The sequence below is a fragment of the Uloborus diversus genome, chromosome 6 (assembly GCF_026930045.1).
Source record: "Uloborus diversus isolate 005 chromosome 6, Udiv.v.3.1, whole genome shotgun sequence".
Classification (NCBI taxonomy): Eukaryota; Metazoa; Arthropoda; class Arachnida; order Araneae; family Uloboridae; genus Uloborus; species Uloborus diversus.
The window spans coordinates 41,812,923-41,831,973 of record NC_072736.1 but is presented as its reverse complement, the minus strand read 5'-3'; the positions used below and the strand labels follow the sequence as shown (position 1 = coordinate 41,831,973).

Below are 19,051 nucleotides of genomic sequence, written 5' to 3'. Positions count from 1 at the left end.
TGGGCACCAAAACAAAAATTCAGGGTGTTAGCCTATGATGGCATATTACAGAAATTTTCTTGCTTGTTTGAATTCGACAAGCAAAATATTCGAGAAAGTGGAAAAAATCTTCAAAAATCTTACTCCTGTGATTTGGAGGAATCTTTTCTTAATGAATTTATTCATATTATTTCAATCATCGGAAAAGAAAGTTTAATCACCAAAAAGTTAAAAAAAAATCCATGAACTTGATAAATGGATACTTTTGCCGATGTAGATACAGCCCTGAAATTGTTTTTGACTTTGCCAATCTCCAATTGTAGTGGAAAACGATCATTTTCGCTATTCAAGAGAACTAAGTGTCCTTAGCGTACTCCCATTTCTAATAGTAAATTATCTTCATTAGCTTTATTATCAATAGATTGACCGCAAAACTTGGTTATAAGGACATTACAGATGAATTTACTACAAGAAAACAAAGGAGAAAACAAAGGAACGCAGAAAAAGCACATTATGATTTACCTTAACCATTTGTATCATTCGCAACTCCAACGAACTATAGGGGGCACTGAAGTCACTGTCTAATGGCGGAATTGAAAACTAAAACAAACGCACATGGTAACGAAGAAAATGCTAAAAGTGTTGTGATTTTTGTTCGTACGTATGATTGTTTCGCTTTATTCTTTTTAAATTAATTTTCAAAGTCTTGTTGATATTCTGACCCACGTAGAAAGAAATGAGAATTCAAGAAGCATTACTAAACGTCAAACATTAATGCAAAGTACGTAGTTCGTAGTTCTAAGCAGCCATTTTCACGATGTTGAATTCGATATTTATCAATTCTTGATAAAACTAAATAATAATTGTGGCCTGACAAGAATAACAATTAATGCTAGAAAAATTTAATATGACATTACAAATTATTACCAAAAGAAGATGATACTTCTTTGCTTTGCTTTGGCTAGCGCTTGTTTTCCATTTGTAGCTGAGTTATTTCTCGTGAATTCCCGAATCGGTTAATTTAAAAATTTTCTGTTTCGATTTTTCTAATTTCTGAGTTACGATTTAATTGTGTCATGTTATGCAAATCATCAACAAAATTCTCACGGATATATGGTGGTAGTTTTCTTTTCAGTTGATTGACAATTATTTCTTTTTACTTATCGAATTCTGTAATCTTACTACCATTTTATTCCACTCATGATAAAAATTGAAAATGGTTTAACTAAAAACGCGAAATCTCGCCAAGGCTACTTTGCTCGCACAATGCCAAAATTATAACCCTAAACAAATTTGGCGATACCTTTCAGCTGAGAATAAAAGGAATAAAGTAAATTCTTTCTCGGTTATTCATTTTGTTCTACGATAATATATTCAAGAAAATATTTTGCATACTGTCCATTCCAACTAAATGCTGCTGTAAAATATGGTAAGTTTAATTAATTTAAGATTAAAAAAACTCCCATATTCTTACAAATTCATACAAAACAATAAAATTTTTTACCTTGTATAACGTTATCCAAGTTTGTTAGTCCAGAATTTTCGCTTTCACCTAAGGAAATAATGAAAACTAACATTATTTTGAGGAGCTCGAGAATACTACTAAGGGACGAATTAATTTTTGTAGCTGAAAGCAAACTAAGACACATCGATTGCGTTAATAAATACTCGGAACAAACTGCCTGTGTTTACGTCAACAGACACACATGGAACGCAACGTGGCAAAGTTTTAGTTGCATTCGCAGTTTTATAAATCACCGCAAGGTAGCGTATTCGAGCGCTGGAGTTCCGAATAGTTTCTCCATCTGCGACTGTAAAAAATTTTCTCACATGAAAATCAAGAATTTATTTCAGATTTATATTAAATGATTTCTTTGCAAAACATCTTAATTGTTAACTTTTTTTCGTATGAAATCGATATTTTAAAGTTTTCTTTCTATCAAAATAATATCTAAAACTTACCTTAATATTTTTTGTGTGTGTGTGGGCGTGGGGGGGGGGACACCATATTTGTCAGTGACCCGGGGCACCCAGGTGTGTAAATCGGTCCCTGATTAGGGGCCATTCATTAATTACGTAAGAGTGTCGAAGGGGAGGGGGGAGCAGGGTTGGAAAAATCTCTACATACAATTACTTGGGGGGGGGGGGGTGTCAGACACATTTTTACGTGATATTTTCCAAGTCGATATTTTATATTAGAAATCGCGCGGTTAAGTGGTTTAGCAGGGATCATATTTCATTTACTCCCGGAAGGTAAAAAACGTATTAGGATGAGTTGTTTCTTGTTTCTCAAAGAATGAATAGTGCAAAATATAGTCCCAACAAAACAAAAAAGTGAAAAAGAAGCCAAGTTCGATCGAAATGAGGTGCGGGAAAGACAGCTCTCAAGAACGCTGTGTTTAACTACCGGTTAGTCAGCGGTAGACCGGTTGAGCTCGTCGAACGCAACTATAGTGGATCGTGTAGTGCCTAGTCTTTGTGCTTGTCGTGAAAATTCACTGTAACTTTTCTTTTATGTTTGTGAACGTGTTGTCATTATTGTTTTTGAGGTTGAGGGAGGTCGGGCCGGCAGTGTCTATTACTTTTTAGAACGCGATTGTTTACATCTCCTGGTTTTGCTTGAATTCCAAATACACTAGATTGGAGTCTAATTATTTAAATCATGGCAAAACTTATTCTGTCTGAAGTGTTTCCTACGAAATTAAGTGCTGCTGTCTTCATAGCCTATATGGTGTTATATGTTAATCAAGGTTTGTTTATAGAATCACACTAATTATTATTTTGTATTCGTATTTTTCTTTCTTGTTATGAATTTTTTCATTTTAATTCTGCATTTTGAAATTGCTACATTCACTGTCTTCGACCCCATTCAATTATTTTTAATTTTTAAAATGTGCAATCCATGCTATTAATATCTGTCAGTTTTTAGGTAGCCTGTGCAATGCCGGGAACAGAGCTAGCATTGATATAAAAACTGACTTCAAATCTGTTGTAAGGGAGAGAAGGCACATATGGACCTGCTCAATTTTCCCAAATTTATTACAATTGAAAATTATTAAGATTTTTTTCTCTCAATAATAGTATCATGATCTATTTCCCCAAGACAAATGTGAAGCAATTGACAGTGAAACTTTCCCAGTTTTCTGAAAGATTTTCGAAACTTTAATGTAATTTATGCTTTATTTATTTGAATGCTAACTATACATCCTTATATTGCATCATGAAATTAAATATTTTCAAGTAAATAACTTGTTGAGTGATAGTTGTGATTTATAAATCGAATTTAGTTTAAAAAAATTAAAAACTTTTTGCTTAGCTTTTAAAAAATTATAAGCTATGAGCACACATAGACACTGTTTTGGACACATATGTGGACAGTCTAAATGTTCCTAAAAAATTAATAGAAGTATGTTACATCACTAAATTAAAATTTGCAAAGTATGCTTTGTATTGTGCACTAAAGAAAGAGTGAGAAATATTGTAAATTGAAAGCATGAAACTGCAAAAAGATAACTACAATTGCAGCAAAACACTTATGTAATGTAGGACTCGGCCGATGCATCGGCGCCGATGGTTCAAGAATTTAGCCATCAGCATCGGCGGCCGATGCTAACTTTCAGGAAACATCGGCCCTAAAAGCATCGAAAACCCGATGGAATTGGCCGATGTTTTCGAAAAAAGGGACCTTTTCTGTTTTACTTTTAATACAAAGTAATGGGAGTTATTGTTTTTATATAAAATTGTTTACTTAAATTTCAGTATGAATTTCTATTTTAGTTACCCCTGAAAGAGTTTTTAATACTGCATTCAGGTACCAAACAAGTTAATTATTGCGTTGTTTTTGTTTTTTTTTTGCGGCTGGATGTACATATGTATCTCTCATAAGTCATAACTCAAAAATGGTAAGCTGTAGAAGGTTAAATTTCGCATGGATGGGGGGTCTGCGTACGTTCCAGTTGTGCACTTCCCTTTTTGTTTTCGATCGGGTGTTCTAAAAAGTCTATTTACTCATTTTTTGTGGCTATTAATTACTTATTTCAATGCAAAACTAATATAGCGTCTCAGACTAGGTGATCATTTGGTGATATATTTTTGCTGGATTGGAGACTAACTTGGAAGCAAATGTGAGATGGCGAAACCGTTTTTGTGTCATTTTGTTAGATTCCCATTGAACCGACGCTAATGTTTAATTTTCGATATTTGTAATATGAATCACAGTAATGCAATCTTTTCTGTATCGCTTCGGCGGAGTTACAAGTTTGGGGCCAGTCGAAATACGTTTCGGTGCCCTATTTCTCTATCACGGAAGTTGTAAAACATTTATCATAAGCATTTTTGTAACTCCTACGGTGCCCCTATGGTTATGGGGGCCTCTCGCGCAATTACAACATTTGCTATATTTTAAAGTCGCCACTGCACGTCAAAACAAACTCGGGTGCAAGCTTTAAAAGGGTTTTTCCGCTCAATACTTATGATTATTTTGAACTCAATTTTTTATGAGTATTTTTTGTATTTCTGAGAACACTTGCGTGCCCCCTCCCCTCCCCCTTTTCTGAAATTGAACTCTAGTTGTACTTCCGAGTTGTTTTAAAACTAATACCATTCATAAAATTATAATTTTTTTAAAAAAACTTAGGAAAAATTTTGAACATTAATGTAAGAAATTGATTAAAGACGTTTTGAATAGGACATAATTCGGAAATCAAAGAATCTTCTGAATTTTTTCTTCGGAAGTGTTGTAGTAGATTCAGAAACCCTTCCGACGCGTTGGTGGTAGCGGTTCTGTACTAAAAAAAATGTGGCCGAAGTTGTGTGTATGGGGCCGTTGTTTAATGTTGCGAGTCTCTCCAAAATCAGAGGGTGATTCCCCCCCCCCTCCCTCATCGTTTGAAGATTTTCTTAAATATTTAGGGATTATTTATTTTGCTCAAGAAATGTCATTTTGCATTGTATTTCTCATACTTGTTTCACTTATATTTCGTAATGCGCTATCTTTTTTGTATCATTTATAGCGATCAAGTTTTTTCTATTGTAAGTTACTATTTTTATTTTTTTTTATAAAATCGACAAATAAATTATTTTTATTTTCATCATATTTTTAATAATATGTTATCAAAAAGTTTCGAGGATTTTCTATTATGTATTTTTTTAAACTTCAGAAAATTATTGTTAAATTGAAAAAAATAATTAGAATATTTTCATAGAGCTTCACAAAAGATTAAGCAATCAGATTGTTCAATATTATGTGTGCAAACATCAGATCAAGTAGTATATGTATTCAGTTATTAACTTGGTATAAATATCGAGTTTGTTTATTGTAGCTGCGTAATAAGAACCTCGTTTTTTCCATGGCTATTTCTCTTTTCAGCAAAAAAATTATGTCAAAGTTACAGCTTTTATGAAAACTAAAAACTTTTCTATTCATAAATTTTAAATAAGTGTAAAAATATTCCTATTGTGATTTAATATTGTAATTTCCCTATTATCCTTTTTGTTTAATTTGATGACTAAAAAATGTCTATGTGCAATCTTTCCACTTTAATTGCATAATTTGTTGACGATTTCATATATATATATATATATACAGTAAAACCTCGCTACAATGCTATCCAATACAACGATAAATCCCTCTACAACGATAATATTTCGAGGTCCCTGTGAACTCGCATTGAAATTAATGTTATCCTCCTCTCAATATTGCAATATTCTCTACAGCAATAAACCCCTGTAAAGCGATGTTTTTTTAAGTTTTCAACCCCTCTTTATTACGATAATTTGGTTTTCAAGTACAGTAAAATCCTGAAAGTAACCCCTCCTATTTTCAAAAAAAAAAAAAAAAAACTTAAAACTTTATTTTTTCTTTAAAAATGGTTAGCTCTAAGTTTCGCTCTATATTTTAAACAATGCGATTCCAAAATGGCGTCGCGCTGGAGATGGTTTATTTTCACAAGTCAAAACAAAAATGCACCTTCCAAAATAAATGAAAAAGCAGTACAATCGTATAAATTTCTTTTGCAACACAAATGAACAAAAAGAAAAGGCGCCCTTGTATCAAAAGGCGTCTAGACCAAAGGAATAAAGAGCTGAAACCATCCTTCCTCCCCCCTGAGATTGTTCTTTTATTTTGTTTAAACCACAGTGTATTTTTTTTTTCTTTTTTGGGAAAAGAAAACATGCACATGGAGAGGGAAACTAAACATCTAAAAATGCTTGCCAAGTAAAAAAAACAGAAAATGTTAATTTTTTTTTTGAGTGAGTGGCAAATGAAGATGATCCGAAAAGGTGTAACATTCCCATCTGATTGCGTCATCACTGTCACATGATCCACGAAAACAAAAGATTTGATTTTATTCACTAGTGTATTTTTCCCTAAGATGGCAGGGAGAAAGCAAATTTCATTTCAAGATAAACTCAACGTCATCAGCGATATTGATGATGGAATGAAGCAGGTTGATGCAGCTAAGAAATATGGATTATCTCAATCTACAGTTGCAACGTTCCTCAAGAAGAGGAAACATATTGAAGATGCTGTGAGATCAAATTCAGTAAATCCCAAGCGAAAACGACTAAAAGTCGCGACTAATGAAAACATTGATGCTGCCATCGTGAAGTGGTTTCAAGAGATGAGGGCAACAAATATCCCAATAAATGGACCCTTGTTATGTGCACAAACACGGAAATATGCAACATAAAAGCTAGCAATGGTTGGCTAATGCGTTTTCGGGATCGCCACGGAATCACTTTCCAGGAAATTCACGGAGAGAAAAAATCTGCTCCGATGAATGAGGCAAATGCCTGGAGACAAGAGAAGATGAAAGATATTCTTCAAAAGTATGCACCAGAAGACATTTATAACGCTGATGAAGCTGGACTGTTTTTTCAACTCCTCCCTGATAGAACATTGGCGTTTAAGGGTGAAAAGTGTCACGGCGGGAAGAAATCAAAACAAAGATTGACTGTTCTTCTGTGTGCCAATAGTACAGGAACAGATAAAATTCAACCTCTTGTTATCGGCAAATCTTTTGAAGCCAAGGTGCTTCAAGAATGTGAGAAGTCTTCTTGTGGAATATAAAGCCAATAAAAAGGCTTGAATGACGTTTAAACATTTTTCTGAATGGTTGCTGAAGTTAGATAAGGAAATGAAGAAGAGGAAGAAAGAAATTGCATTGTTGATTGATAATTTCTCTGCTCACACCTCAATTCCAAAACTACAATGCGTTGAAATTGTTTTTTTTTCCGGCCAACTGCACTTCCATATTGCAGCCACACGACATGGGCATAATTAAATGTTTTAAAGGATACTATAGGAAACGTTTGGTAGAATCGATACTTCTGGGGATTGAAAATAAAGTGGAAGACCTGTAAATGTAAAGGACGCATGTGACTTTATTGCTGGAAGTTGGTGGGCCGTAACAGAGAAAACCATTCTGAATTGTTGGAAAAAGGCCAGTTTAGTTGTCTTAGAAGATAAAATGTTATCTGATTGTGATGAAAATTCCTCAGACTGTGATATTTTATATGATCAGGAAATAGTTTTGAATCTCCAAACCAGTTTGGAGTGTCCCAACTCGAGGAAAAAACGGGCAAAAAATATGGTGTGAATGTGGAGGATTATTTGACAGTGGACGACGATCTTACTGTTTTCGCAGGAGTTACTGATGAAGATATTCTCTTTGAAATTACTGGTGAGATGGAACATAGTGGAGAAGAAGACGATGAGGAGGAAGAAGATGATGATGATGATAATACGAGTCCATCACAATCCTTATTGTCGTCCCAGGAAGCACTTCAATCAGTCAAATCTCTGCGGACATTTTTTTCAAGTCTTCCATCCACAAACGAGGATCATTTTCGTGCTTTGGACTCAATGTATACCTTGTTGGTTGACCTAACAGTCAAAAAAGCGGCCAAACAAACAAAAATATTGGATTTTTTTCAATAAAGACGGATTTGAGGTATGTTTACGAGCTTATTTTCGGAATTTATTTCAATTGATAATATTTTTAATCATAATTAACACCTTGCCAATAAATGTATTGCAAATATACTATATATAAAAACATTTACACCTTGGCAATGCATATACTATAACATTTAAATAAAGAAAACCTATTGTATTATCAAAATATATAGGCCCTCAATATAACAATATATCCCTCTACAACAATTTATTTCTTTGGTCCCCAAAATAATGTTATAGCGAGGTTTTACTGTATATATTTTTTGAATGATTAAACAACATAATTTAATTTTTTTAGCTATGTATAGTGTAGACCTCACGGTTCAGAAAATTTTCAAGTGGCCAATGGCCACTAGGCTCAAAAAGCTTGGTGGCCACCAGTTTTACCGGGTTTCGAAAACAGTGCTGTAGTACAAGAATGGGGGTGGGGGAAGGGGGGATTTCGACTTGTATTTTTTGAAACAAATATTATGAAAGTGATGCTAAAGGAATGCTAACAAGAAATATAAATTATATTAATCATGGAAACATAAGAGGCATAGGGTGAAGGTTGGGAGCTCCTGAAGCAAATGGTTCATTCCATCCATTTTAAAGTTTCATAAGAAAAAAAAAAATCATTAAGCCAAAAATAAAGTAGTGTACACAGTACCATGATCCCACAGTGAAAAAAAAAATTTAGCATAAAAATATTTAACTACAGACCTCCTCCAGTAATGTACAATTTCGCATTTACCAAGAATATATTTCCAAAAAAAAAAAAAAAAATCATTCTTTTTACATTATTTGAACTAAGAGTATGACCAAACATGGCGACTACGTTCAATACGCAGCGTCGCCATGTTAGGATGACTATGAAAGGAAAACAATCAAAGGACTGGCTATTTGGCTTATATTTTAATTTGATGCAATTGAAGATTAAAAAATTACAACTGTTATTCGAATAAAAAGAAACTAGCCCCCGTTGTTTAAACGATTTTCAATGGAACGTATTCCTAATCGATCGCGAGTATTACTGTCCACATCACAGCAGAAATATAAGATATAGTTTATAGAAATATATTTTTTGATTTCTTTTTTTAATGATGTTGGATTTATAATGAAATACAGGATTTATGGGAAAACATGGAACTTTGACTATGGCAAAGGAATGATAAAACGGGGTGCGGGGGGCTTTGTGCAGTCAAAAACAAGTTGCCTTTTTAAGTTTTAAATTAATTAATTTTTTCCTATTTTGACGATTTTCAGAATAAAGACTGTTTGAGTTAATTGGGAATCAAATAGGATCAGAACGACCTTCGAGGATTTATGTAAAAAAACATACATAATGGTGTGTTTTTTTAAAGAGCCAAAATTTGCATAATATTTTCATACTTTCAGAACAAGATTTAAAGCAAAACATAAAACTGTTTTAGAAAAGGAATTTGAAAAAAGTACAAGGTTCATACACTTTTGGTTAAAAAAAATTCCCTTACTTTTCCAGGTTAATTTTTTTAGAAAATTCCAGGTTACTCGCTTCACTCAAAATTAAATTTAAGTAACAATATTTTCAAAATAGTCAAAATTGTTCAAAGTAGCAATGTGTAAGAACTGAAACTTTTTCACTTGTAAAAAAAAAAAAAAAAACTTGGTTTTTAAAAAAAAAAATTCTATCACAAGTTTAAAAAAAAAAAAAACATTTCGTTAAAAATTGTTTTCATTTGTTAACTATTTGTTAAAAACAATGTACTTTCAACTTATTTTAACGTTTCTCTGATGCCACATGTCATGCATATTAGCGTTTTGCTGTAATCAGCAGCAATCTTTCTCCGCTTTTGGTTTACGATTCTTTTTATTTTCCTATTAGTATGTAACACAAAACATATTGAGCAAAGTACAAAGCTATTTTTCAGTATAAATATGATTAACTTGTTGCATCGATGGGCATACCATATAATGCATTCTATCAAAAGTCAACATCCGTCAATCATAAGCCAATGCCAATAATCAGATTTTTTTTTTCCTTTTGCATATAAATGATGCTTGCATTAAAATTAAAAATTTTCTTTTTTGCGCATTTACTTTCAATAAACATTGCTTTCAATAGACATTGAGATAAACATCTAATTATGTTTTTGTAAATTTTTGTCTATTTCCATCTCGCAAATGACCAAATATGGCGACTAAGTAAAAAATTTAAGATAATGAGTAGATTTTTGAATTTGTAGCATAAAAGTAGTTACAAATAATAATTTATCCTTAAAAAACTACAATTATAAGACAAAATAGTCAGTTTTTAGCACATAAGCGTCTAAATCAATTAGAATAAAAAAAAAATTCTGGAGATAAAATTTTGCATTTTTCCAGAAAATAACCCGGAAAAAAGGGCACATTTTGCGTTGTTATCAATAGTTTGCATTGCAATAAATATCCAATGCTATTTTCGGAAACTTAGGCACTTAAAAGGTTTTGTGTAATGCCATCTTTGGAATGACCAAATATGGCGGCTATGACAAAAATTAAGAAATAATTTTTTGAATTTGTAGCATGAAAACAATTTAAAAATAATAAATCTTCATGAAACCACTTCAGTTGAAAAGTTTTTAGCACATTTGCGTCCAAGGCAATGAGAATAAGATTAAGTTTTAAGAACAAAAATTTTCATTTCTCAAGAAAATTACATATTTAAAATAAAAAATAAAAATAAAAAACTTGCAGCACATTTTGCGTTGTTTTCATTAGTTTACAGTTAAAGAAAACATCCAATTCTGCTTTGTTTTTGGAATATTAGGCATTTAAGCATCGTGTCTACTTCCATCTTATGAATGACCGAACATGCCCAGTAAGCAAAATATCTTGCCTCAGTATTGCATAAAGGTTGACATGCAAGAAAAATCATGTTGCATTAATACTGCCTCAATGTTGTTATGTTACTCCCTTTATGCTGTCAGCAGGCTGCCACAATATTGACTGACAAGGTGTATGCAGCATAATATCAGGAAAATATCAAGGTAGGCTGCTTTTGTAACATTGCATACGTATTGATATGACAGGATAATATCAAGATGTTGTCATGACAGCATGAAATCAAGGTCTAGGCAAGATGATCTTGCTTTTGTAATCTTGCATACGTATTGATATGACAGGATAATATCAAGATGTTGTCATGACAGCATGAAATCAAGGTCTAGGCAAGATGATCTTGCTTTTGTAATATTGCATACGTATTGGTATGACAGGAAAATATCAGGATACATTGACATGACAGTATGAAATCAGCACGTTTGCAAGGTGTTTTATCCATTTATTTATTTGTATTATTTTCACTTCAAACTCGAGAATTAAATTTCATTCTTTAATTATTTCTGTTATTCTTCAAGATAGTTTTCTAGTCTGAGAATATTTTCTTAAAGCTGACATCTGATCGGAAATTCATGTAACGATATTAATAGTACTCGCAATTTAATTTAAAAAAATGAAAGTTTCTTCGTTTTGCGTAATACTTGACTTATTTTTTAAATTCTTGCTTCTAATTGTATTATTAAGACATAAAATGCCTATTTAGAAATAATTTCGGAAGTTTTTATAGCACATTTAAGAGTAAAGGTAGCAAAATAATAAATAAATACAATAAAGTACATTTTCAAATGGATGTCAGCATTGAAAATATCCCATGGACAAAACATATGAATTTATCTCAAAGAATAACATAAATAACCATTGAATAAAATTAATCTTACTTGTGAGATTGAAGTGATAATACGAAATTCTGGACTTCATGTCCTTTGTTATTTTCGGCCATTTCTAACATTGATCGCACATCGTCTGCGATATGACTTGTTTAGTACTATATTAATAAACAAATGCAAATATCAGTTATTCATAAGTTATTCCTAAAACAATACTATTCCACATTAATAACTAAGCAACCAACTTAACGAAGCCTAAAAAATGCAAAGCCACGTGCAACTCCTCTGAACCGACTGAATCAATGTGCCAGCAATGCGAGGGACGCTGGGTAGAAAGAACTGTGCGCATGCGCAAGTATCAACGAAGGTCCACCTGCTCTATTGTGTACTAATTACCTTGACGGCGACAGCATGAAATCAATATCATCTTGACGGCATCAACATGTATGCAATGTTGTTATTTTAAGGTAATATCAATATTGATATTTTAAGATGAATGCAATGTTGCATACGTGTTGTTATAGTAATATTGCTTTTTAATCTTTATGCAAGCTTTATGCAGTATGAAACACGTCAATATTGACGCCGTCCGTATAATATCAAGATCTGTCAGGGTTGATGCAAGAAATTTTGCTAGTAGGGTGGCGACTACGTTTCATTCGTAGCTGAAAAGACTTTTCGATTAAAAAACGATTTTCTCAATTGACCCTACCGTCCGCAGGCTTGTGCTTTAGAAGAAGGAAAATGTTCTTCTCCCGTTAAATTTGTGCATAATTCCTGTTCACCCTAGGAAATTTTTTCTTTGGAACTATTGAGGGGCAAAAATGGCGTCCGCGGAAGTTTTTTTTTTTTGGTTCGCCTTTTTTATTTTATTGCCAGCGTCATTTCGCCTCAAAACTTTTTACATTTTTTTTTTCAGGAAACATCGATAAAAACGAAAATTAGAACTCAAGGTTCAAAATTCCCTGGAAAAAATTTTTTTGGGGGCAAAATTTGAAATTTTCCTGACTTTTCCCAGACAATTCCAGGTTTTCCTGGAGCGTACGAACCCTGTAATTTAATAACCATATTTTCCTGTGTATTATCGGCGGGCGGCCTATAATCTGCAGGTTCTGAAATGGGCCTGAAGAAAAAAAAAAGCTTCGTATAATCCCAGGTGTATAATACGATGTAAAAAAATAAAGTTTGAATTTAATATACCATTTGAGCAACTAAACTGAAAACGTTAAAAGGTAATTACTTTGAAGGCATAATCAAAATTTATCTAAAATATAATCTAAAATATAATGATTTCTTCTTGAAATCATGATTATAGTACGCTAATTACTTGAAAAACTGAGTCAAGACAAAGGAGCAAACGCTCTGATCTTGTGCAAATGGCTTCCTAATTCACTGTATTTTTGCTTATTTTACATTGCCTGAATCGCGTAAGAGGAACATTCAAGCAACATAAAATAACCAACATTCAGGCAGGCAGTGAGAAAGGACATGCAAGCTTTGTAAAATAAACAACATTCAGTCGGAGTACGTTCTCTATCGGTGAATCCTTATTGTACTGAGGCATCTGTGGTGTGGAATTCTTTTCTTGGGATCTAAAATAAAAATAACCCCCCAAAAAAGTTGGCGACTGTAGAGATTTTTTGGGGTCGCCAATTTTGAAAACTGAGTCGCCACGTGGCGAGTGGCGACCGTAAATCTTGACCTTTAGTATAGTGTACCTAAATCCATACATTATTACATTATTACTGAAATCGTAGTTATGTGTTCAATTAAAAAAAATAAATCAATTGGTTATCTTTCTTTCTTTTTTTTTTCGGCTGTTGCTTTTTTTCTCTTTTATCATACAGCAGTCAAAAAAGGAGAAGCAAAACTACACCCTATACAGATTGTACGTAGTAGGATCCAAAAGTTTGGGGACAAGATGTATAAAACCTTGCCCAGGAGTAGTTCACATTACCGAAACATCCACCTTCAAAGGGTCACCTTGAAGGACTATGTATTTCTGCCAATGTTCATATAACTTTTGGAAACACTCCTGGAAGCCATTTTTCGCTACTTTCTATGATGCAGCTTTATCTTCTCCTGAAGGAAGAAAGCGGTGTCCATGCAAATGTTTTTTTTTTACTGGGAACAGGTAAAAGTCACACGGAGCTAAGTCCGACGAAATGTTATGTTATTTCTTTGTCATATCAGAGTATTGACAAATCGAACTGTGCATCCTTAACATGAAAGTCGCCTTCATCCCCATGATGAAGTTAAAGCAGCAGCGCAAGAGACCTTACAGGAGGTTGCGAAAAATGGCTGCCAGAAGTGCTTCTAAAAGCTATACGAACATTGGCAGAAGTGCATAGTCGTTCAAAGTGACTCTTTTGTAGATAAATGTGCTTCAGTAATGTGAACTATTCAGGGTAAGGTTATACAGCTTGTCCTCGAACTTTTAGATCATACTACATATGTATGAGTTTTCAACTTACTATTTCTTAACGTTTTTGAGAGACGCAAGTTTATGCGCATGAAGATATCATAAGAGGATATTTCGATCATCTATATGTTCTTAGGTACATATACATGTACAGATGTGCCGAAAAAACTTGTGAAGTTTAAATTGGGTGATCGTAAAATAGAAATTTCGGTCGAAATCTGATTTTTTTTTTTTTTTGTGATTACAATCCCCTATTTGTAGAAAGGAAGTAAAGTGAAATGAATAAATGATCCTTTAAATCCCTGACAATCTTAGCAATTTTTTTCTGTAAGATTTTTTTTTTTTTTTTGCCATCGGCCAACGGCATCGGCCATCGGCAATTGGCCATTTGGAGAAAAACCATCGGCCAACAATCGGCTTCGGCCTATCGGCCAAAAAATGCCATCGGTCGAGCCCTAATGTAATGAATGACATGTCCAATCAAAGAAACACAAAAATGAGCCAAAAATAAGAAGATTCAGCATGTTGAAGCCGAATGTGAATGATTTCAGATAGTTAAATTGAAAACATGCTTTAAGAAATACACCAAAAAGAACAACAAAGAGAAGAAGAAAACCAAGAACGTAAAAGAAATGCTAAGTTGTTTTTCCAAAAATGGTCCCATTTATTGCATTGTTTCCTTCATTGTGCTCTAATACTAAGAGGAGAGTGAACTCGGCGGTCCGTTTTTTCCCAAGTGAGTATGGCAAAATAATTGCTCTTTCCGCGTTTAAACTCATGTTTTATTCTGTAAAGTGTTTTGCTAAAAGCATTTCACCAGTCCTTGATCTGCTAAGTTAGGGATATCAAAAGAAGCAGTCTTTTCTCACTGAACAAAATGTCTTAATTATGCAAAATGTTTTGCCCTACTCGCTGGAAATTCAAACGCGAGCTTCAATGCAACAGAATGGTTCTTTCTCCTCTTAGTATGATAGCTCAATGGTTTCCTCATGGCAGTGGTTACTTTAAGAACAGTTCTTACGAATGAATTTAAAATTTTTAAAATCAAGGACTGCAAGAATTAGTTTTAATTATAAGATTGTTAACAAAATTTTATTAAATTAGGTTAATGATATAATACATGAAAGTTTTGCTGTTTTATTTTTGTTTTTATTTTTCGAATTTAGTTTCTTTGCGGCCTGAAATTTCTGCAAAGTTCTAAAGTCCTCACAACCATTGGATTTTTGACCCTCCATTGTATAATTTAAGATAAAAAAAACAATATCAAGGAAATTTTGAAAGGATATTTGAGAGTATATAACTTATAGTCAACCTAGACATGCATTTTCATTTTGACTGTCTCCTAATTCATTTTGATAGTTTTTGTCGTACATTTGAATGTGTATGCTTGCACATGTATGTACCTACCTCACATAACACAAAAATGTTTCATCATAGAAGGTTGAAATTTCATATGCAGCGTCAAGTTGATTGTGATGGGATATTCCAGAAGGTCAATTTATTCGTCCTTCTGGAAAAACAAAGTTAATTTAAATTCTCCTTTTCATATTGAGTTATTACCTCCAATCAGTGTTGGGCATTAATATTTTTTTAATTGCTTTGTTAATTGATTAAAAAAGTAATTGCAATTAAACTATTAATTGCACTTTACAATTAATTTAATTGGATTAATGTACATTAATCATTTCTCACAATTAAAATAATTGCAATTAATTTTTAAAACAATTAAAACTAACAATTAACTTTATGTATCAATAGGTACAGCACAGGGTACAGAATCAAAAGTATTATTCAATTTCGTATTTTCGTTCAGTGCTGATTGCTTGCTAGCCACGTGAACTAGTCTCGTCTTAGCAAGCTTTTTCCACACGTAAATGTTTGTGTTTTAATTAAGTGTTTTAAGTTTGTGTAAATCATTGTTTTAGTTTAACTCATAACAGAGGATGTGAGGTCTCAGAGACCGCTCTGTTTTAATTTTGTTTTCTTCAATCATGTACATAATTAAGATACATTTCTGAAATTTCTCTCAGATGTTATTTAGACTTTTATTACTAAAAAAAAAAATTGGAAAAGAAAAGTTTTTGAATTGTTAATTGAAATATACCTTCTCTGAGGAAATTTCGCTGGAGCCATAAGATTTTTTGAGAAAAGTCATATGCTGCGGTAAATAATTTATTGCTTGTAATAAAGTTACTGTGGAGAATTGATCTTTTTTTAGTTGCTAACATGTGCATTTAAATAGATAATTATATGGTACCCGTCCACATCCCATGTAGACCTGTCGCCTGTACAATATATTATACAAAACCAGAGTAATTTTTTTAAGAGTTAGTTTTAAATTTTGCAAAACAATATACAGTTTTTAATTTCAGCAAACTACAACTAACAATTAATTAATTGTTAACTGTAGTAAACTATAATTAACAATATTTAATTGTAATTTTCCACAATTACAATTGATCAATTGTTAGTTGTTGTGGTTTTGTTTACCAATTAATCAATTGTTAATTTTTAATTGTTCATACAATTAAAATTTGCTCAACTCTGCCTCCAATGCATCCAGTAATTCATCCCTAGTCATCAATAAGAAGCAAAATTTCATCAGTGGTGAAACCAGAACTTTTTTGGTTCGTAACCAAGTTGGTACCTCCGATAGTTGTTTCATGAATATTCCATGCCACTTATTGTATAGTTGACACCAACCTTTTAATACCTTTATTTTACTTAATTGTATGCACTTTAGGAAGTTTTATAACAGCAAAAGATTTTGATTGGCAGATTTTATTGCAAATAATTTTTTATCTGCTAAAATTTTACCTTAAAATATAAATTAAGTATCTTGAATTAAACGTAACCTTAGAGTTTTGGGACTCAGATTTTCAGGACTCTGAGCTTTAATCCTATTTTCTATTGGAAAGGGAGTAGGAATTTAGTTTTTTTTAGTGCTCCTAGCCTAGCTGTGTAAAAAATTGTGGAACATCATCCTCATTACTTATTTCAATTTTTAATTATAACTTTGTATACCAATATTTTTAATAAGCCATCAAAATGACATTTTATTGTATATTTTATCACCCGCAGGTGTTTTTGTCACTGCATCAAAAGAAGCCAATTCCAAGTATTCTTACAATACTGTAACTGTAGTCATGATGATAGAATTAATAAAACTTTTTGTTTCTTCAAGTATATTTATAAAAGAGTAAGTATGATAAAAATTATTAATTTAACAGTGTATTTCTAGTATTTTATTCTATTTAAATCTTAATATTAAAGCACATCGGTTTTTTCATAGAATGAATTTAAAGTTTCAACTTTGAAACTATAAACTATCTTTATAGAGGAACCTTGTTTTTTTAATGAGGACCATAATTCAGTGCAAGCATACCGAGTTTAAATTTTCTTCTCGTCTATTGGTTTGAATGTAGTATTTTAATCAGAAATAGTGATCTTTTTGCCCGAGATTTCCATTCTGAAACTTATATTACTCAAGGTTGTTTTCCTTCATCAACCAATCATGTTATTTTTCCAGGAGCATTGAATATCTGTTAGAGTGCTGTACACTGCTGTGCTAAGCACAGATGTGGTATCTGGACATTTTATCAAAATTGATTTATTGTCACCGGGTGGTCATTAAAAACTTTTGTTTACCTAAATCTCAAGTTTGTTGGCGATTGGTGAATGCAAAATATTTTTAAAAGCAAAAGGAGAAAAGTAGTACAGTGGAATCTCGAAAATACAAGGTTCTGCTTAATCCGAAGTGATTCATTCATATTTTAAATTTGATTTTTAGTGCCTCAAAAAATATTTTCATTAAAATCTGGAATAGAAATTTTGCTTCTGTAAAACTATTAACTTCCAACACAAAATAAGGAAAGATATTGAGAAGTTTGTTTCAAAAACTCCCAAAGCAACATGAAATATTCAACTAAAAGATATGCATTGCGACTACAATGGTTCGGTTCAGCTCGAACATTGAAGGCAAGGCATGGTATATTCAGTAAGTTACTGAAGAGTAGGCAAGGCATGGTATATTCAGTAAGTTACTGAATATACCATGCCTTGCCTTCAATTTTCGAGCTGAACCGAACATTGCTTCGGTCACTCGTCTGGTCTGAGCTAATTCTATATTAGTTACCAGTTTGTTTTGCACTCTTGGCTTCCTTAAGAGGTTTTTCCATCTCCAGCTCAGTCGCTTTCCTATGCCGGGCTGATGAGTGCTAATAAGCACAAAACTGCAGTCTTTGGCTGGAAATGACTGAGCTGGCGGTGTATTTCATGTACAAGATATGTATTCAAAGATGCCTTAGAGTAACTTAATACGCAAAATTGACATTGATTTTCGACAAAGAACAGGTTAACATCCCTTTGGAGTATCTGATTAAATAAAAAAAGTAGGTGCACAACTCAACACCACATGAGTGTCCAGAAGGAAATTTAAACCTTTCACAACTAACCGTTTTTGTGTTATGCAACATCAGGGGTCTGACCAGAGGATATTTGGGTCCATTAATGGACCCTTCACAAAAATCCAATCCACCAAAATGGACCTTTCACGTAATCCCGATCAACCAAAACGGACCCTTCACAAAATTCTGATAAACAAGATCGGATCTTTCACAAATTCTTTATTGAAAGAGCAAATCTGAAAGCAAAATAATGCATATTTCTGTGTATAAAACCAATAATTTTTGGAACCTTTTTTGAAGTCAAATTAGTGGGATCAGCTGATACAAAATCTGCTAATTTTGCAAAAAAAAAAAAAAATCGGCACTCTCTTGGGATGCTCCTGCAAGTGATAAATAATTGCTACTGCCAAATAAATATAATGCTCGTTGTTTGTTTCTTGGAAAGAAATTAAGAACTGAAAATAAGTTTGGTTTTAAATAATTTGGTTTGTTTTATCACAGCTAATTAGCAGCGTTGTTGTTATAAACTTTTCTGAACAGGCTTTGGTAAGCACTTTTCTCCCCTCTCATGATTTAAAAAACAGTAATAATATATATCATGGAAATGAACTTACAACTG

General features: G+C 32.7%; 1 protein-coding gene across 1 annotated transcript in view; it reads left to right on the top strand.

Annotated features, from left to right (window-relative positions):
• Positions 1-2,534: 2,534 nt before the first annotated feature.
• The window catches only part of LOC129225180 (UDP-galactose transporter senju-like), a 39,762-nt gene continuing 23,245 nt past the window's right edge, over positions 2,535-19,051 (top strand). Inside the window, exons 1-2 of the mRNA XM_054859746.1 lie at positions 2,535-2,729; positions 17,108-17,225. Coding sequence (XP_054715721.1) covers positions 2,642-2,729; positions 17,108-17,225 — 206 coding nt within the window. The 5' untranslated portion in view covers positions 2,535-2,641. The remainder of the gene's footprint in view (positions 2,730-17,107; positions 17,226-19,051) is intronic.